At 38.3% G+C, this 21449-nt stretch overlaps 1 protein-coding gene across 1 annotated transcript in view; it reads left to right on the plus strand.

The window, feature by feature from the left end:
- Positions 1–20812, plus strand: part of TDRD9 (tudor domain containing 9) — an 83963-nt gene extending 63151 nt beyond the window's left edge. Inside the window, exons 24-36 of the mRNA XM_067295639.1 lie at positions 437–579; positions 1991–2127; positions 7018–7230; positions 9053–9142; positions 11075–11335; positions 11742–11891; positions 12982–13052; positions 13500–13609; positions 13790–13886; positions 14618–14756; positions 15351–15460; positions 18631–18703; positions 20028–20812. Coding sequence (XP_067151740.1) covers positions 437–579; positions 1991–2127; positions 7018–7230; positions 9053–9142; positions 11075–11335; positions 11742–11891; positions 12982–13052; positions 13500–13609; positions 13790–13886; positions 14618–14756; positions 15351–15460; positions 18631–18703; positions 20028–20123 — 1690 coding nt within the window. The 3' untranslated portion in view covers positions 20124–20812. The remainder of the gene's footprint in view (positions 1–436; positions 580–1990; positions 2128–7017; positions 7231–9052; positions 9143–11074; positions 11336–11741; positions 11892–12981; positions 13053–13499; positions 13610–13789; positions 13887–14617; positions 14757–15350; positions 15461–18630; positions 18704–20027) is intronic.
- The last annotated feature ends 637 nt before the right edge of the window (positions 20813–21449 follow it).

Raw genomic sequence — 21449 nt, forward strand, 5'->3', positions numbered from 1 at the left:
GTGAATTCAGCTCATTTGCACCAAATCAAGTGGCTTTGCACAAAATATATGTGACTGGCTGCTTTAGCAGATTTGCTGGCTGACTTTGGGCTACAACTGTCCAAAGTTGAAAATTTCATATAGCCTTTCTTATGCCTCTTCTAAGCTCTAATACCTTTCTTATTCATATATATTTCCACCACATTATTTCTAACTTGTATTAGATTTACTCAGTAGTTTTGGTATGTTCTTGTGAGAATGCTAGAAAAATTTCTTAACTGCAATTAAAAATGCTTTAAGATGTATAAGAGGAGTAGGCAAAGCCTGTGAGGAAGATGCTCTTTTACAGTTCTCTGGGCTGCCAAGATAAAGACAGGGAGAAGAAACGATTGGGTTTTGGGTTTTGTTTCCTCATCAAGGACCTTTGCAACTTTATTTTGTGGGGTTTTTGGAACAGGGCTTTTGTGGAGTTCTCTCGTAACCCGATGGAGGGCTTTAAGACTCTTCCCGCAGTGTATATGTCACTTAAAATGTCCCAGCTGAAAATTCCCCTCGACCTCAATGTTCATGATCCAGACGAGATCACAAGGCGGCTGGCAGGTGGGACAGCTGCAAGAGCAAAACACCCAAGGTGATTGCGTTCTGTGGGGAAACAGCTTTGTTTGCCGTCTTGCGCTGAAGCGAGGTTTACAGGACGGAGCGTTTCCTGGAATTGTTACCGGGGTGGAACCTCTGTGCCAGCAGAACATTTTTGCTGGTACTTCAGGAAAACTGTAGTAAAGTCATTATTTGAACACTTTAATGGCTGTGGAGAAAAGTGCCATGAAGCAAGAAACTTAATTCAGATGCATGTCTTGGACTAGAAATATCATAATTGTCTTAAATATCTTTTTTTATGGTTAAAGGTGTTTCCCTAGAGCAATCTGAGTGTACACTGTCTATTTACATTTCAATCCCATTTTCTTAGAGACGTGTGGAATTATGATATATGTTACAACTTTACACAGTGATTTCTGTTCATGCTAGGGACAATGTGGGGATTGTTAGGACCAAAAGAGAAAAGGAAGGGCATTTGGAGACATAATAAAAAGGGATGTTTGGAAATAGTGATTAAGGATGCAATGTAGCAAGTCCATCTGGTTAGACCATACCTGCTTTTGCTAGAAAGGTCTGGCACATGGGTTTCATGGTCTGGAATATATGCTGTCTGTGAGTCTCTGCTCTTGGTTGTACATGCAACTGCTGAAACAGTAATCTGCCTAGTTCATGAGTTCGTGATAGCCAATTTTAATATTTTAAACATGAAATCCAAAATAGGAAGGCAGGACTGAACTGTAAAGGTTAAAGTGCATGTGAATACATCACTTCCAGTTGATCATAATTGTTTTTAATAAAGCACATGTGGCAGTTTTACTGTGCCCCAAAACTGTACTTAAAATCTATACGAAAAATAATTCTTAAAGGATTCAAGAAAGAAATCACTCAGACTGGAGGACTAATTCTGGATTTCCTAACTTTTGTCAAGTAAAAAGAATGTGATATTCAAAAAAGAGGATATGCTGAATTTATATTTGTGCTGCAGTGTATTCAATTTATTTTCAGAAAATTAGCTTAGACAGCATGCCATAGCAGAAAACTTGCTGTTTAACCTTGATTTTTTTTTTTTTTTGGATATTTAATGAATTGGTGGCGCAGTTACTCCTCAGTGTGAATATGCCTGCCTTCAGTCATAACAGGCTGTCACGCTACTATGTTGCATAGTCATTTTTCATTTTAATTAACTTCATACCTTTTTAAATAAAGGCCATTAAGTACCTAAATGAATATTAAGGCTTATTTTTTCCTTGCAAAATGTGAGTGCCATAATTTTTGTCAGTAAGTTGATCTTTTTTTCCTCTATGTACATACATACGTTCGTGCTAAATGAATGTGAGAAGCAAGTGGAAAATGAAAATTGAACTCTGAATTTTCACTTTTGAGTTTTCCCCAAACCTGGTGCATATGTATTTAGCATCCTTATTCCGTAAATTTTTCAGAGTAAATGTGGACTATCAGAAGCAGACAGTAGAGCCTGCGGAAATATCATTTGGTGTTTCGGAACTGTCAAAGATGATCCCAAATCGTCTTCTATCCGTCAATGTAACGGAGGTAGGAATGTTCTATATCTCAAGGAAATTATGTCTAATCATCAGGACCTAGCTATATTTGCACAGATGAATATTCAACAAGTGAAAACAATGGGTATTAATAATTCATTTAGCACAGAGTTATTCAGGAAGGGTTTGAAAAATATTCTTGGTCTAACTTTTAATATTTTTGTGTTAAACAGTACTCACATTTCTTTCCTCAGTTATTGAAATTTGTTTGCGTTTGTTAAACCACTAAAAATATGTGGGATTCTCTGGCAGAAAATGTTACCTGGAAGTAGGCTTAAATGTAAAGGGGATAATGAGAGTGATAAAATATTTGTGTACACTATAGAAATGAATATAAGTAGGTGTTTGGGCCATTTATCTAGCTATTGTAAACTGGCAGTTTTCTTTAGAAGCTGTAGATATGAGAAATTAGATAAATTCATGGTACTGCATGCTCATTCAGGAAAAACTGTTGCATGCATAAAAGGTGGTGTATTAGGATGAAAAAAAAGTGTGATTCGTTAGTGACATAAAATGCAGCAGCTGATAGGGAAGCATCACATTCTGAGGAGCCTTAAAAATCGAGCAGCATCCTGTATTTTTTTCATCACAGGGAACTCAAAGTGAAGCATCATCTGCATTTCTTATCTGTTTTCATACTGTTTCCACAAAACATTTAATACCCGTTCCACCACCTCTTGGAATAGCATACACAGCTGTGACCTGTACTTGGGTGACGTAGAAGCCTTTCTGTGTCAGTCCCAAATGTATGGTCTGGGTTTCTCCTTTTCATTGGCTGTTAGTTGGACTACAGTTTTGACACCTTCGTATGACAAAATGAATAAACAAATAAACTCCCTTTCTTACAATGGTGGGAAAGCTGGAGGCAGATGTTTCCAGGAGAACAGGCAGGGTAGGTCTGTCAAATACTGAGTTAATAAAAGAAATCAAGCAACAACCTTAGCAGCATTTCAGGTAACTTTGAGTGTATTGTCAGGAAGACCAGAGAAAGGGAGCCTGAAGACAAGATTGAAAGGAAGGCTCTATTAGTTCTGTTTTTGTTTTTTGTTTTTTTTACACAGGGAAAAAAGGAATATATCTGTTTAAAATCATGTTGCAAGATTTGTTATGTCAACTCTCTCAATTATAAGTCCATATTTGAGTAAGCTTAAAAAAATTCAAATAGTGATAGTGCAAAGATTTTTGAAAAATTTTAACAATAAATGCATTTTAAAATGAGCATGTGTGTGTGCACGTACATATATATAAGTATTTCTAAAATCTGAAGCTGAGAATTAAGTCTTGTGTTAACTGTAGTCTTTTCAACAAATTGATTAATACTAAGCAGTATATAAGCTGTTGAAATTTTAAAGAAGGTTCAAACCACCGAGCTAGTGCAAATTACAGGCTGAAGTATTCACAGAATCACAGAATGGTTGAGGTTGGAAGGGACCTCTGGAGATCATCTAGTCCAACCCCCCTGCTCAAGCAGGGTCACCTAGAGCACGTTGCACAGGATTGCATCCAGGCGGGTTTTGAATATCTCCAGAGAAGGAGACTCCACAACCTCTCTGGGCAACCTGTTCCAGTGCTCTGTCACCCTCACAGTGAAAAAGTATTTCCTCATGTTCAGATGGAATTGTCTGTGTTTCAGTTGGTGCCTGTTGCCTCGCATCCTGTCGCTGGGCACCACTGAAAAGAGTCTGGCTCCATCCTCTCGACACCCTCCCTTCAGATACTTGCACACGTTGATAAGATCTCCTCTCAGCCTTCTCTTCTCTAGGCTAAACAGGCCCAGCTCTCTCAGTCTTTCCTCATAAGAGAGATGTTCCAGTCCCCGAATCATCTTTGTAGCCCTTCGCTGGACTTGCTCCAGTAGTGCCACATTCCTCTTGTACTGGGGAGCCCAGAACTGGACGCAGTACTCCAGATGGGGCCTCAGCAGGGCTGAGTAGAGGGGGAGAATCACCTCCCTCGACCTGCTGGCAACACTCTTCCTCATGCACCCCAGGATACCATTGGCCTTCTTGGCCACAAGGGCACATTGCTGCCTCATGCTTAACTTGGTGTCCACCAGCACTCCCAGGTCCTTCTCTGCAGAGTTGCTTTCCAGCAGGTCAACCCCCAACCTGTACTGGTGACTGGGGTTATTCCTCCCTAGGTAAAGGACCCTGCACTTGCCTTCGCTGAACTTCATGAGGTTCTTCTCCGCCTGCCCCTCCAACCTGTCCGGGTCTCTCTGAATGGCAGCACAGCCCTCTGGTGTATCAGCCACTCCTCCCAGTTTTGTATCGTCAGTAAACTTGCTGAGGGTGCACTCTGTGCCTTCATCCAGGTCATTGATGAAGAAGCTGAACAAGACTGGACCCAGGACTGACCCCTGGGGGACACTGCTCATTACTGGCCTCCAACTAGACTCTGCGCTGCTGATCACAACCCTCTGAGCTCTGCCATTCAGCCAGTTCTCAATCCACCTCGCTGTCCACTCATCTAACCCACACTTCCTGAGCTTGTCTGTGAGGATGTTATGGGAGACAGTGTCGAAAGCCTTGCTGAAGTCTAGGTAGACAACATCCACTGCTCTCCCCTCATCTACCCAGCCAGTCATTCCCTCGTAGAAGGCTATCAGATTGCTTAAGCATGATTTCCCCTTGGTGAAGCCATGCTGACTACTCCTGATCACCTTCTTGTCCTCCGCATGCTTGGAGATGGCCTCCAGGATGAGCTGCTCCATCACCTTTCCAGGGATGCAGGTGAGACTGACTGGCCTGTAGTTCCCTGGGTCCTCCTTCTTGCCCTTTTTGAAGACTGGGGTGACATTGGCTTTCTTCCAGTCTTCAGGCACCTCTCCTGTTCTCCAGGACCTTTCAAAGATGATGGAGAGTGGCTTAGCAATAATGTCCGCCAGCTCCCTCAGCACTCGTGGGTGCATCCCATCAGGGCCCATGGATTTGTGGGTGTCAAGTTTGCTTAAATGATCTCTAACCCGATCCTCCTCCACCAAGGGAAAGTCTTCCTTTCTCCAGACTTTCTCTCTTGCCTCCAGGGTCTGGGGTTCCTGAGGGCTGGCCTGAGCAGTAAAGACTGAAGCAAAGAAGGCATTCAGTAACTCTGCCTTCTCTGCATCCTTTGTCACCAGGGCACCCACCCCATTCAGCAAAGGGCCCACATTTTCCCTAGTCTTCCTCTTGCTGCTGATGTATTTGAAGAAGCCCTTCTTGCTGTCCTTGACATCTCTAGCCAGATTTAATTCCAAACGGGCCTTAGCCTTCCTCGTCACATCCCTGCATACTCTAACAATGTTCCTATATTCCTCCCAAGTGGCCTGTCCCCCTTTCTGTATACTTCCTTCTTCTGGTTGAGTTTTGCCAGGAGCTCCTTGCTCATCCATGCAGGTCTCCTGCCTCCTTTGCTTGACTTCCTACTCATAGGGATGCACTGCTCTTGAGCATGGAGGAGGTGATGTTTGAATATTAACCAGCTCTCTTGAACACCCCTTCCTTCTAGGGCCCTCACCCATGGAATTCCTCCAAGTAGGTCCCTGAAGAGCCCAAAGTTTGCTCTCCTAAACTCCAGGGTTGCGATCCTACTTAGTGCCCTGCTGCCTCCTCGCAGGATGCTGAACTCCACCATCTCATGGTCACTGCAGCCAAGGCTGCCCCCAACCTTCACATCTTCCACCAGTCCTTCTTTGTTTGTTAGTATGAGGTCCAGCAGCCAACACCTCTCCTTGTTGGCTCCTCCACCACCTGTGTCAAGAAGTTGTCACCAATGCTCTGCAGGAACCTCCGGGACTGTTTGTGCCTAGCTGTGTTGTCTTTCCAGCAGATATCGGGGTGGTTGAAGTCCCCCATGAGAACCAGGGCCTGTGATCGTGAGGCTACTTCCAGCTGTCTGTAGAAGGCCTCATCGACTTCCTCTTCCTGATCAGGTGGCCTGTAGTAAACACCCACAACAGTGTCACCCATGCTAGCCTGCCCTTTAATCCTTACCCATAAGCTCTCGACTCGCTCTTCATCCACCCCTAGGCACAGCTCAATACATTCCAGTTGCTCTCTCACATAAACCAGCTCTTGATAGCAGTGGCGTGTTTTGCAAGTGCAGAAGGAATATTTTCTTCAGTCCGTCCAGTTAAGTCTGTTATATGAAAAACGCTCATGGATTTGATGACCGAAATCATTCCAGTCAGTTAGCTATTGATGCTACTTTTGTTTAATACATCGGTTTTAACTAATGGTCATGTATATTTATTTTCACAACTTAGTTGTGAATAAAGATATTTCTTTTCATTTTATGAGTGTTTGAAATTAGATTAGAAATGTTGTAAGAGTTCAGTAGGCAATTGGAGAAGATGACTTATTTTATTCAATTTGATTTAAATAGCAGGGTTTCCTCCTCTCCCCCCATCCCCCTTAATTTCCGAAAGGGTGGCTGATCATCACTGGTCAGTCATAGTGCCAGTTTGCTGCTAAATGTAGCTGACTCTTAAGTTTGTCATTCTTTCACTAGCTAGAAAGGTGCATCATGTCTGTGTGCACCTATGTAATGAATGGCATACCTTATTTTTATTAAGTTGATTTTCTTTTTTAAAAAAAAAAAAGTAGTCATCTTTCCTCCCCCCCATCCATAATACTTATGTCAGGGTCTATTTGGATGAAAAGTATAACTCAAATATACAGCAAATAGACATTTTAAAACCATATTATTTGATGAAGAACAACCTTATATGAGAGAGAAATGCGTCTCTGCATTTTTCTTGCAGTATGAGAGCACTTTTATATGTGTATCAGGAGTAGGAATGATTTCATGTATTTTGCTCAGAATAATTGTTTTGTATTTGATGTATAAGAAAAAAATAATAATCGAATGAGATCTGGAACTGTTTATTTTTTATGGCTTTTAGATTGTGGAAGTTGGACACTTTTGGGGTTACAGGATAGATGAAAAAAATATGACCATACTCCAGACTCTAACTACTGAAATTAACCACCAGAACCTGATGGATTTGCCAGTGTCTCCACATCCGGAGTTAGTTTGCCTGGCCCCATTCCCTTGTTTGGAAAACAAAGGATACTACCGAGCTCGGATTCTGTACGTTTCTGGAGATTTTGCTGAGGTACAGTAATACGTTATGTCATATTGAATTGGTAAGATGAAATTGGGTTAACAATCTTGCAGCTATGCGTTTCAACAAAGTACTGTTCTTGTGACAGTTGTAAACATTTCAATAAAGAAAAGATAAATCTGTAAAACTAGAACTAAAATAAAACCTTAATGGAATGTTTCCAGAATAGATGAATTACAGTTTTTTTTTTCAGAACACAGGAATATATTTATATTAAATTAAGAGCAGCTGTTGTTGATATGGTAGGGAGTTGTGTGTACTGAAGCAGAGGGAAGCAAAATAAAGATGAAAACATCCAGTAACTTTGAAAACATGGTAAGGATTACCTAGATAAGAGTCCAGTGCTGTATTTTTGGCAGACAACCTACATTATTTCCTTTTCATAAAGACCTTGAGCTCCATCTTAAAACTAAGTTTCTTGCTGCCACTGTATTGGGAATCCTTCCTCCCATATTCAGTTGTTTATGTCCAATTTGTATCGATTTGTTCTTGTGGCAATGTCTCCTCCCCCGGTTTACCTAGACTTTCTTCTCTTCCTCCTCTTTCCCCTCCCCTCCAAATTTCTTATGTATCTTTTTCATTCCTGGACTTTGTTTTGCTAATTGAAGCAAGCTGCACTTTTTTCTCATCTGATACCACACTGCCTCTCCATTCTCCTCCTCATCTCAATCCTTCTGCTCTGTTTAGTAATATTCCTAGTTCTGAGCTCAGTCTTCTGGAACATGGTTGACCAGAATTATGTATGCTCTTGTAGCTGTACTTCCACCTTTGTTTGAGCAATGATGATAGTACTCCCATTCCAACATTATATTTCTCCTCTACTTTCAGAAACATTTTGTGTTACATGCCAAGATGTACTTGCCTTTTGATAGCTTTTTTTGCATGAACAGCCTCTTTTCACCCTATGCTCAGGTTTGTCTGCTGGGTAATTCCCAACTAATCAGAATTTATAAATAATTGTATAGCATTTATAGCAGAAGTTATTATAAATTCTAATGGATATGATGTTTTACTTGATAGTATCTATTTTCCCCACTCCTGTGCAGGTCTCTGGTCCATTCAGTGTAAATTTTTTTTTTTTTAACGTTGATCAGTTCTGTATCATCAGCAAATTTCATCAGCACGTTTTTGCTCTTTGTGCCAAGGTCAGTAATGGAAATTACTGCGGCAGTTCAAGGTAGATCTTAGTTTCCCAGGCCAATACTCTTCTTCTCAACATGTACACGTTTTTTTTTATTTTTAAGATTAGCCTTTTGCACAGTCCTTTCTTCCTTTGAATTTCTCAATTTCTTAACATGGTTGCGTATCACCACTATAGAGTTCATCCTGAACCTTGCTATCTGTCTACAGTCATGAAAAACTAGTGAATAACAGTGCTAATCTCACCATTTTCCCCTTTGCATTTATATACACTCACCCAATCCATGGTAACTATTTACTTATGCAAAGTCGGTTAGTAGGTGGTGTCATTCACTGTTAAGAGGTTATACAGATTTAATTGCAAGGAGAGAATTATTGCCTTTCAGATAAGTTTACTATTTCTAGATCTAGCAGATTATTTGCATAATTGGTGGATGTGTAGCCAAGGGATCAAATAATAGACATAATAAAATTTGACTTATTATTTTTGACAGATCTTAATTTGCATATTTTTCAGATTCTGAATTTGCTTCCCTTTCACTTGACAGGATTTTTTGTGCAGTAATTATTAAACTTAATTTGTTGCTTCCCTCGCCCACTGAAAATGGCATTATTTTTTAACGTTGTGGAATCTCTGCTGATGTTCTTGTATTTGTATTCTTCTTTTCTCCAGGTTTTCTTTGTAGATTATGGCAATAGATCAAGAGTGCCTTTAAAAAAATTAAAAGATATTCCAAGCCATCTTCGAGAACTTCCTTTCCAGGTAGGGATGGTGCTGTTTTCTACTACTTAATATCTCAATGTCCGGTCTGGCAAATGAAAGCATACTTCAAATCATAATGCTTTTTCAGAATAATAATGAACTGACCTGTATTTTGCTAATGTGGTGTACCTACAAATGTTTTCCCCCAAATATATGATCTGGTTAATTGCACTTCTTGCTGCATGAAACTAAATTGTGTTCTATGTAAGTGCAGAGAAATGTTATCTAGCCTTTTGTTTTTAGGGACGCTTGCTTGAGCAAAAGAGCTTGAACTTGCTACCTTGATTAGATGTTAAAAAAATAATAATTTTTTTTTAACTGAATATCTGAACTAGTCCTGTTTCTTTGGGGACAAGATAGTGGTCTCTATCTCCCATGTACAATCAAAGGAGCAGCAGAAAGAGCGAGAAATCACTCTACCAACTGCCTTTGCTTTTTGTTGCTTTTGGCCATCAATTTCTTCGCTGTCCATCAGTTCTACCAGAAGTAGAACTTCTCTAGGAGAATGTTGTTCTGACCTGCTGACATGTGACGCTCAGGAACAACAGGCTGGGCGGTAGATGAGCTTTGCTTTATTCTAAGAACCTCCAAGCGAACAGCAGCTTCATTTATACAGCCCAGAAAACAGCCCTGAGAAGAGAAGCAGAATCAGCAACTAGTTCAGTCCATTATTCTCTGCTTAATTCTAGCTGTTCCCAGCACAGGTAAGTAGCAGTACAGCATCTCTTTTTATCTACATCGCACAAGTCTGCAGGGGCAAGTGTCTTGTGTATAGTTACTGTGCAGAGTATTTTTGCTCAGTCAAGTCTCCCACTTCCCTATACTATTAGTTGTAGGGAAAATACCTAGGAGATGACTTGCTAGATTTACACCAGGTAGAATCTTCTCTGTGAAAACTTCTGGTTTTGTTTTGTGGTGCTTTGCCATTCTTTGAACTAGTAGTTCCACTTTGTTTCAGGCAGAACTCTCTTGAATGTTAAATACTGATCTGTATATGCATTCTGGCGTGGATTTATTCTATAGCTAGTTTTTCAACAAAACAAATCTCTTGAGCTGTATTTACAAATAAAAGAATGAGAGACCTCTTTTAACTGAAATTGCAGTCCTTATCTTGATATTTTTTTAAGCTCATTGAAGCAGGTATTCCATACTTAATTTCCTCTCTGAAGTATTTAGTAGTGCAAATTAGAAATGAACTAGCAGATCTGTGTTTCAATTTTATTTATTTGTGCTTAATGTTAGATCTTGAGAGGACTAATTTTATTTTTCTTCTATATTTGATTTTTTAAAAATAGAGTTCATTTTAGCAAAAATCATCTATTCTTGAGTTTTCTTCGGATGTATTAGAGAAAAATCTATTTCTGTTCCAGGCCTAACCTTTCAGTTATCAATTCTGATATTTCTTTGCCAAAATTATGGCTAGAAAAGTAGGGTTTCTGTTGTAAATTCATGTGAAGCCGTAATTAGTGATCATGGAAAGGAGTCAAATGAGAACTTACTCTTGCCTGCCCAGGGAGAGAATAGCTGCAGTGGTTCTGCGAACTATTCTATTATCCTTGTTAAAGAGAACTGCAGGTTATAAAGGTTTAACAGGGAGAACGTCTCTAGATTCATAAGACTTCAATGTCGATGGTGAATTAATATTGACTGTATATCTGTGAAATGTGTTATCTCGTGTGCACTGTTTGCTCTGGTTCTGTCAACTATGTACAGAATTGAAGTGATATGAGATGTAATACAGTAATGTGTAGCTGCCTTGGCAATGACAGAATAGGGATTATGCCAGTAGTCTTATGGTAGTCTTAGGAATTAACATAAGCTATTGCAATAATTAAGTCATTTTACAGTTAATAATTCAAACAATTTCTTGAGAAAATGAAAGATTTTGGTGCCAATTTGGTGCAAGCATTATTTTTAATGTTTTTGCTCTAGGCTTTAGAGTTCAAGATGTGCAAGATGCGTCCATCTGCAAAATCTCTTGTGTGTGGGGAACAGTGGAGTTACAGTGCTAGCCAGAAATTTGCCTCACTGGTGAATGGTTATACTCTTCTAGTGAAGGTGTATTCACTTGTGCACAGTGTTCTGCATGTGGATGTTTTCCGTTATTTGGGGAGCAAAGAGCTTGTGAATATTCGAGATGTGCTTATTGAAGAGTGTTATGCTGAACAAGCAGAAGAATCATATGAATCACAAGTATGTATGCAATAAGCTTCTCTCTGATTCTTTTCTTATACCAATTTATTTCAGCTCTGACTGTCTGAAGCCCTGATTGAGCTTAAGTCTTGGGAGCATGCCATACAGGATTAGGCAAGATTAATACTTGAATAGTACTATATATTTTTAAGTGTCTGCATATTTCATATGGAACTCTCGGCCAAAGGCGTTGCTGCTTTGAAACGCGTAAGAGGTGTTTCCCAAGAGATGATTGAATCACTTGAACTGCTCCCCTATTTTATATAATTTGAAAGGTGATAAGAATGTTGATATTTTTTGTAGTCGTGTGCAAACATGCATGTTCTTTGTGTAAAACCTTTCTTCTTATAAATTTTTGAAAAACATAACTGTTTTATGGTTTTAAATCTCTTCCATTTTTATGTAGCGAAGCCATGATTTGCTCAAGGCATTACTTTCTGACCAAATAAGAAAAGAAGAGAAAAAGCCTGCATCTTCAAGAGAAGAAGAAAAGCATCCCATTGAAATGTTGTTAAACAAGTTTTCCACTAGTAAATTTGGTACACCAGCCCATAAGGTAGCTTGAGGGGTTGTTCTGGTGTGATTTTACATGATGTTACATGTTAGAATGGAGATCAAGACTGAAAGTACTTCCATGACTGAGCCATATTGATGTCTTTCATAGCATGTATTGGAGGACCTTCTGTTGGTAGAAAGCCATAGTATGACCATCATTGACTAATCTATCACATCTCTTAGCAAAGTTTTGAAGATATAACTGGAGAGCTAACTGAACCTACTCTTTTAGCACATTTCACGGCAGCTCTTCCCGCCTTTGCAGAATGAAGATATAATAAACTGAAGATAGTGTTTCAGCAGATTGCCTTCCTCATTTTATAAGCTGCAGCAAAAAGCAAGATTATGACCTTATCCATTTTTTTCTAACAATATGAACGTTATTTTACTGTACACAGTGTTTGGTTCTCCCTCAGCTAGGTAATGCTGGCGAGGTAAAACAGAGAACACTGCTGTAATTGATAATAGTGAAGCAATGGATGTTTCTTCTGCTAATTCCAAACTCAAGAATTTGCTGTTTATTATGTATATTGAGACATCTGGCACTACTAAGTTGGAGTATAAAGGGTGAAAACGTGTTCTACTCTGTTACAAGTTAAGCCCAGTATACGTTATAACTCTTTCCCATTTCAAACCTCACAACATTTCAGGCTTCAAGCACCTAATCGTGCTTAATTTACCCATGGGAGTAATCCTGTTCAACTGCTTACTTGCATAAATTGAGATATTTTCAAGATTAAAGAACAGCTCATGTAAATAAAAATGGCCTGATTTTGTTAGATGCTCTGTGAAGTCTAAGATGATGTTTAAACCAGTGGGAAGTCTTGAATTCCAGCACCTGTAAAAATGCACTCGTGTGTGTGGTGTGTGGTTTTTTTGTTTTGTTTTGTTTTAAGGTGCCTCAATGCTAAGTTTGCTTTAGATGCTTGAAAATGTTGCCTGTTGATCTATTCAGTGTTGCTCTATACATGCACAGGTCCATGAAAATGTTTTGTTTTTCAAGTCAGTTTTTCATTTACAAAGGATTTTGATGAGGAGAGATCCAGATGTTAGCTAACTGGCATTTCGTTTCTTCTCTCTGGTTTTTGAAGGTAACACTTCGCGGACCATTCAGTCCTTATGAGGTGAAATGCTACAGTATGACTAGAATATCCCGATTCAGGTATGATAAAGCTTTTACTGTGAAGTATAGGCACACTGTCAGCTGTTTTTGATAAATTCATGGAAACCCATCCTGATTACTGTTATTGTGTTTTGGTTTGGTTTGGTTTTTTTCCCTTCCCCTTGGGGAGGGTGGGGGTGGGGGGATTTTTTATTCATTCACAATATTTAAGTACTCAGGCCTGAAGTGCATTGCAATGCATACTATTGCTACATAAAATTCTAAGAAGAATAGATTCATTAAAAGTGTTTTGATGTTTTATACAGGAGTTATTTACTAACCATAATACACAACTGTTAACTGGGATTCAGATAAACTTCAGCCACTAAGTGTTACCCATTCAGGTGGTATTGTGAATTCAAAAGGATTCTTTTTTCCAACATTGATCTGTGTGCGCTTTGGTGTGTTTTTTTTAATGTTGAAAATATTTGTTACTTCCTCCTGCAGATGTGCTTTCATACGAAAAGAAAGTATAAACTCTGTTGTTGTCAGTGATGCTCCAGAAGATCCCTTTCAGCAAATGTTGGTTGCTGCTTCTTTATCAGTAAATGCAACTGGTAATGGTTGATGAAAATGTGTTTGGAGGGTTTTTCTGCACTTGGTCCTTTGTTTTTTTCCAAAGGAATACCCATCTGAGTAAATATGTCACTGTAATTCTATTAATTACATCTTTTTGATGTTAATGTTCTCTTTAGATACTTTTTAATGTTGTATTTTTGGGGGTTTTGTGGTAACAGGATCTGCTGTGATTTTGGAGGAAACATCTTTGATGCCTCCTATTCCTGGTCTACCGGCACTCCTCAGTATGCTGTTTGCACCTGCTATAGAACTCAGGTATTCATGCATTTTTAAAACAGTGACTCTTTTTTAATATTGCTTAGGACCTTGGCAAATTGGTGACAGACTTTCTTGCTCTGATTTTACCATTTAGCATGGGTTTTTGGTTTGGGGGGGGGGGGGGTCTTGTGTTGTTTTTTTTATTCCTACTCATGTAATTCTCATTTCTCCTTTTATCAGTTTTAGTATAGTATGTTGCTAAGATAACTTGTTTCATATACTTATGAACTGGCACTGAAGGCTTTGACCTCATGACAAGGTAATACAATTCCTGACAGCCATGCTCGAAGTCTAGGAAGGTGATCTGTAGAATGGCGCAAGCTTCAAATGTGCATGAGGAGAGGGGACTTGTGAGATTTTTGTAGAAGTTGAGTTCTTGTATTTGGTTTACTGTTGTGTTTTGTTTAGATTCTCACATAGGGGCTGTCACTATAACACAGGGAAGCTACTTTTCCTTAATTTAAGTTCCATTTTATATATACTTATATTTTTTTTTAAGTTTTATAACTACGTGCTTTCGTAGCTATAACTTTATTAATTTTGTTTCAACACCATATTTAACAATAAAGGCAGTATGACTAGATGTGAAGGTCTCAAAATTGTTTTAGCATCTTTAAAAGTCCTGTATCATCTTTGGCATGGCTTAGATACCTTTCTGTAAGTCTGTCTCTGTATTCATTTAGCTTCCTAAACTCCAGGTAAGATTGTTTTCTTCTTATTTGGTATAGGGTTGATAAAAATGGAAAATATTTTACTGGTGTTCTGTGTGGTTTGGGCTGGAATCAGATTCATGGAACTCCACTGCTTCCAGAAAATGACATGGAGCTGACATTTGATGTGCATTTTGGTGTGGATGACATAGCAGAGGTAAAACATGCATGTGAATTTTCACTATAGTAGGAATTAGGTAGAATCTAGTGCATCAGAGATTGTTAACTGTTAGAGTTGTAGTAGCTGGAGTCTAGCAACCTTTGGAAAAATCTTGAAGTTTTATGTTTTTGTAGTGTAACTACCTGTTTATAACCTTGGACTTGTATCAGAAAAAAATAAACAAAAAACACAAAAAAATAGTTGGGCTCAATACATTTTGTTAAACAAAGCCAAATACAGTTTATTATTATACGATACCCGGCAAACTTTTCAGAACAAAAGAAAAGCATCAGTTCTGCACTAATCAAATATCAATGCTTTTTAATTATATTCTTAGGATTGTTGTGTTTTTTACAAATCAGTCTAGTATTACTGCTTTGTAGTCTTCCATCTGTGATTTTACAGCTTTGAGAAGTCATCTGTATCAACCTCCATTTCCAAAGATTCTGAAGTTTTTGCTTAAGTTAATAATAGTCGGTTAAGGTTAGTTGTATTGATATCGTGGCCACTTTCCGTACACACCAGTGTAATCTAATGCAGAACTAGGACTGGGTTAGAGTGCTTCATATTCTGTCATTGGCATTTTTACAGATAAACATTCTAAGGACAGCCATTAATAAACTAGTCTGTGAATGTGCAGTGTGTCTGGGACAAGGCAGAATGGTCCAGCTGCAAGAAAACATTCGTCAGAAACTTCTAAGGTAATCATTCTGTAGACATGAGATCTTGCATTTCACAGTCTCAGCAAACCCAAAATATGTGATTGCTCAAAGCATAGCTCAGATTAGGCTTTGGGGAAATGCTAATATATTATGGTTTCATTTAATGTTGTGTTTCATTTGCTTTGCTTGTTTATAAAGCAGTATACTCAACAGCTTTAGATTTCTTGTGGTAGCCCTAGTTCTGCAGGGAAGCCCGATCACTTAATAGTCATAAAACCTAGAGAGTAGAACCTGTTCTTCAAGGTACTAGTTCTTAGATATCTTTGCTTTGTGCACCCAGGGCAAGGCTAATAAATGGTCCTATGGCATAAGAGTGCAGAAGGATTTAGAAATTTTTTTCCCACCTCTAGATAACATTTGAATTGTATGTGCTGCCTTTCCTCCCTCAGCAAACCTGTGGTAGGAGAGGTGTTGGCCAGATCGGTTGCTGGAAGTCCAAAGTTAATTTATAAATTGAAGTAAGGCCACTTGCCTTTTTTCCAACAGGCCTCCCTGTTGCTCATAACTGAGACTGTGGCTCTGAAAATCATGCCTCAGTGCTGCTAGTCTTGAGAATTTTTTCGGCTTGCGGTGTGTGAGAGAAGTGTCCTGGGAAGCCAATTCAATGAGGTGTCCCTCTAGCAGCTCCTCCTAATGTCTGTGGCTGCTGAACATACTGTGAAAAACCTTCCCTTGTTTGTAAACTTAGTGTGATTTTTAGTGCTGCTGGTATCATCAGTAGGCCTTTCTTATCCTTAGTTGAGTCTGTGTCGAACAGTCTGCATGAAGAGCTCTGGCTCAGTCATGAATTGGGGGATTAGGTTATGCTCTCTAGAATTGTCCTCTCCAGGAAATGTGACCTCTTGTACAGCTGTATGCCAAAGTTTGGTAGTTGCTCACACTGAAATGGCACTGAAAAATGAAATTAAAAGGGCATAAACAATTGCCAGAAATTCTGGGGGCACCCAGTGTATGTTAGCTCACCAGCAGATGTGTTGAATGTGACAGGGGAACAAGTGCTGTGTGGTGGGGGAGAGGGTGTCACCGTGTGTGTGCTGCCGTGGGCAGGGAGAGCCAGCCGGTCAGCCGCTCTCTTCCTGCGGAGACCTGGCAGCCCGTAGCCGGCTGTTCCAGTGTTTTGTGCGTACGTCGACAATGTGATGGTACGGCTCCACGATGGCTCTACCTCAGAGGTGCGCGCTACTGGTGCTTTTAACTTAAGGATCGCTAGTGCAGACTGATGGCAGGCAGTTCTCATCTGAAACCTGAAAAACTCTTGGTAAAATACCGGCTGTTACGAGAACTGCTAATGCTGCTGCTAATGGGAAATTTAATTTCCTGTTCCTGTGCAAGTACCTTTAGGGCAGTTTAGCATGGTGCTAGTTGTTGTCTGCGTTGCCTTTGGACGCTGTCATCTGGTACCGTGTTCAGGCTTCAGAGCTGAACTTCAGTAACTTGATTCATGTTGTAATAAGTGCAGACAGAAATCAATGAAAGTGGATAGGCAGAAAGAAGCAAAACCATTATTTCTTCAGAGTAAAAAACTTTTTTTTTTAAACTGGGCTGATTTACAAATAAAATAACTTCAAAATTTGGTGTTGAATTAATTCTGTCTTAAGGCATTATGTGAAAAAGAAATATATTTGAGTTTTTACAGCTCCGGAGTATTTCTTCTTTAAAGTGCTCTGAAAAGCACTTTCTGGCTTACTATGTATTTTCCCAATACTCAGAATTTTGTCTTATTTGAGTCCATGTTTGTATGACTTCCAAACTTCTATCAAAATCTGCTTAAAAAAATCAGATAATAAGCTGCTGCAGGAATTTTCTTTATTTTCTAGCATGGCAGATTCTAGCAGAACAAAATCTGGTAGACAAAATTTGACCTTTAAAGTCACCTCTGGACTCCTGCTTCGTGTCTCCTCTCAGGACGGATTTGCAAGACTAGCTTTCACAGAAACAACCTCTTAGGCATACTGCATTTGGAATACTGTCTCCTATTTTTGAACAGATACATGCTGGATTAGTTTGTTACTGCATTTGGATGAGCATTTCTTGTGTTTCCTCTCTGAAACCTTTTTTACATGATTGCCATTCATTCATTTTTTTTCCCCTTCTCTTTTCCTTATTCCCACATCTGTCTTCTGGTTCCTATTTTGTCCCCAAATAAACGAAAGAACATAACTGTCATTTTGAAATGTCATGCAGTGTTAAAAACTGCAAGTTCAATGAATCAGAATCTAAAGGATTAATTTAACAGACATACTGATTTCTTTTGGTAAAATTTCTTGGGGGAGGGGGGAATGTACAGCAGGGATGTCCCCATCTCCCCACACAGACACTCACACAGATATGCTGCTTATTTATTTTATTTTATTTTATTCTGGATTCTTTTTCCTAAGTCCCAAACCTAGGCCCTTTTTTTTTGGGGGGGGGGGGGGGGGGGAAGGAAGACCATCTGGTTAGTGTTATGATGCATTTTTTCTGTGTGTAAAATCTTCTTTCATTTTAAAAATATTATTTCTGGTTGTACTTTGTTTAATGTCCTGAAAAAATCTTTTGTTAATAAGAGTAAATGTATAAAACATTTAGCCTGAACAGTCTAACTGCTTTTTCCATTTTTTAAAGCTAATTTTATTTACAACATGTCACCACTACTTAAGACTGAAATGTATGTATGAAAAAACACATCTTGACAGAATTAATTAAAGTGTACTGTTTTACTTTGCATAGCTTGAGGAAATAACTGGGGCATACAGACGATTTGTAGCAAATGAGTTGTCATACAAAACAGAATGCCCTAAAAATAGCAGTATTGCTTATTCACTAGAGTGTACATGCATAAGTCTTACGGAATAAATGATAGTTGCAAATTGTAGTACTTTGTCAATTAAGGGAATCATTACTTTCTTTAAAAAAAAAAAAATCCAACGAACTTTTGCAGGGAAACTAAGTGTATTTTTCCAGTGAAACAAAGTGTATCTTCTGACTTGCGCTAAAGGGGCAAAGCACAGATAAATGAAACATTAGAAAAGTTTAATGAGGAAGTTTAAGATTTGATTCACAATAGACACCTTGTAAAGACCTGATTGTACCCAATATAAAAATTCCTTTGCATTTATAATTAATCAAATACAAATGTTTTCCTTAAAGATATTTCTATGTAATTTCAGTTTAATCTGCAAATCAAAACCACGAGATGCAGTTGTTCCTAAGTGGTTTGACAAATCATATGCCTGGAATCAGGTAGGGTTATTAATATACTTTAAAAAATGAAAATGAGTAGTTAGGAGTACCCCAGTACGTCTTAAGTTAGTTGACCGTGGTCAAAGGTAAAAAAATTTTTTTAAGGGATATCTTTTTTGAGGTTGAAAAAAATTTACTGAGTTTGAAGATGCTGAAAGCACTGTAGAGTGGGATTTAAGGCATAAGGACTGTTGTGCATGCATCAGCCTCTATTAATATCTTATTTTTGTAGAGTCTGTTTAATTTTTTATATTGTGTGTACAAATACTTTGGCTTTTCAAACAGAACTCTTGATGCTTTTTTAGTTGAGAGAGAGTGAAGAGGAAACTTTCACTTGTTGGAAGTTAAAATTTTGTATTGGTTCTTCTGTTAAACAGCCTTAGCATTAAAGAAGAGGAAAAACATTAACTGATACACTTTTCTTGTTTAGGACTGATCTGAATGCAGCACATTTTGGTTTTACTTTGGTTGCTGTGCTTTCAGGTGGCTTTTCCCCATTAAGCTTACAGAAACCTGGCTTGTTCTAGAATCAGTGTGATGGGGTCAGATAGAGGGCCGTTTTCTTCATCTGGGAGCGTTTCCTATAGCTGAAAAGTAGTTTCCTACTCTGCTAGAAGTCTTGCCTGCCTTTCTGAAAGGACTTCTGCAAGCCACTAGATTTCTTGTGCAGTTACCATGGCAAACAAGTGCATTTTCTTAACTAGAAGAAGGTGAGGAATTGCAGAATGCAGGAGTAAGATTACCCCCCTCCCCCCCCCCCCCGGCATATAAATGAGGTATTTAGGTCTCTTTTGGAAAGATTGAAAACAGTGGATGAGCACCAAGGGCATGTATTTTTAATAGACCTTCACTAAGGGGGTAGTGTGTCTTGTTATATTGCCTTAAGCTGAAGTGTTGCTATTTTCATATTTCAAATTCAGTTATCCTTGGGGTTGCCAAGATAACCTTTTATTCAGTTATATTAGTGTTTAGCGTTTTATAAAAATAAGTTAATGTATAAATCATACATTAGGATTTACCCCATTACATCCAAAGTCTGAAGAATCTCAGGACATCTTATTCATCTCATAGCACAAAATAATACCTATAATCCCTTGGAACTGATTATGGAATAATGTTCTGTCTCAGACATATCATGAGATAGGGCTTTTTACAGTAATAGTTATTACGTTTAAATGTACTGCATGGAACTGAAATTAATGTCTGTTTGATTTGAAACAGTCAAAGCTCTTTGAAAATACATTATTATATTGTTTTCATTAACTATATTCTATGTGAATGCATTTTTAAGAATAAACTCAGTGATTTTGTTTGTTTTGATTAGGTGGATTCAGAACGTATCATTGACCAGTCTGAAAGGCAGCACGAAGGAGGAAATGGTCTTTATCAGCTACATAAGCTTGTTGTGTTGAATGTTTAAGTGTTTCTGGAAGTATCTCAGATGAAGTACAATAACTTGTCTAAAAATTAGTTCTGTTTTCTGTGTACCGTTGAAGGTTCATTCTACAAATCTGATCCTTAGGATTAGTGTAAGCATACTACATATAGGGCAGAATATGTTAATGGGATTTTTAAAAACTAAGGTATACTGACCTAGAGCAGACAAGTTAATTCATAAAACCAGCTTATTTAAAGCAGGATGCAATTTTCATTTTAATAATATTTCTGAGAAGGTGTGTCGCAAGCAACATGAAAAACAAAGCAGATTTAGGCTTAGTTATTTATTTTCTATCTAAAAATTCAAGAGCTAAGGGGCAATCTCTTTGCTTTGATAATTGCAAAATGCATTTTTGTATTTGGTTTATTTGTATGTCATCAATATTTGAAAAAGTCACAATAAAGGTTGCTTTTGTGTGCAAAAACTAGAGGTTAATGGAAAATGATAATCTAGGTTATCAAAAGTATAACTTTATGCACTGGATATACTGTTGTTCTTTCATTCACTTTTCACATGACAGAAGCTCATACATGATTCTCTTTTCTATATGGCAGAAGAATGCTTTTGAATTACTCTTTCATTGCACGTTTCATCTTTTCCTCTTATTTTCTAACCCAGGAGTTCTTTAGTCCTAAAAATAAGGTCGGTGGTTTCAGAATAAAACACAGAAATGGAATAAAATGGGTTTATCTCTTCTGTTGTGCGGTCATGCTTCATAAAAGCTAAATTTAGTTATTAATGGTGTGTGATTGCATTCATGTAATACATGAATAAGAAAGTGATTAGGGGAATTATTGATCTATTCTCTCTTCACTCAGCTATTGGAAAATCTTGTAATGTCCATTATTCTTCTGAAGAACAGACAGAATCAATAAACAAAGTGTCAGATTTGGGGAAAATAAGGTGATACTTAAACAAAAAGTAATTTTAAGTGGTGCTTAAACAGAAAGTTAAAGGAGGCAACCCTGTAATAGACAATTTCAGTGTCTCTTCAGTTCATTATAAGCCGTACTTTCTCAGACCCATTTTGGTAATACTTATGAACTAAAACTTCATACTTCATAATGAGATGGATTTAACAGAAAGAAATTGTGGTTCCTGAGTTGCTTAGACAACAGTTTTTCATATCGCACCTACATGTTCTTGTGGGCAAAGGAAAGTGAAAGAGGCAAAATGTCACATCTTTGCTTTGCCTATTAGTGATGGGAATTCCTGTAGGAAAAGGTAACTTTGTCATAGCAAAAGGTATTATATAAATAATGTAATTTCTCATGATTCCTCATAAACAATGCTGAAGTTGAGATTTGA

The sequence above is a fragment of the Apteryx mantelli genome, chromosome 4 (assembly GCF_036417845.1).
Source record: "Apteryx mantelli isolate bAptMan1 chromosome 4, bAptMan1.hap1, whole genome shotgun sequence".
NCBI lineage: Eukaryota > Metazoa > Chordata > Aves > Apterygiformes > Apterygidae > Apteryx > Apteryx mantelli.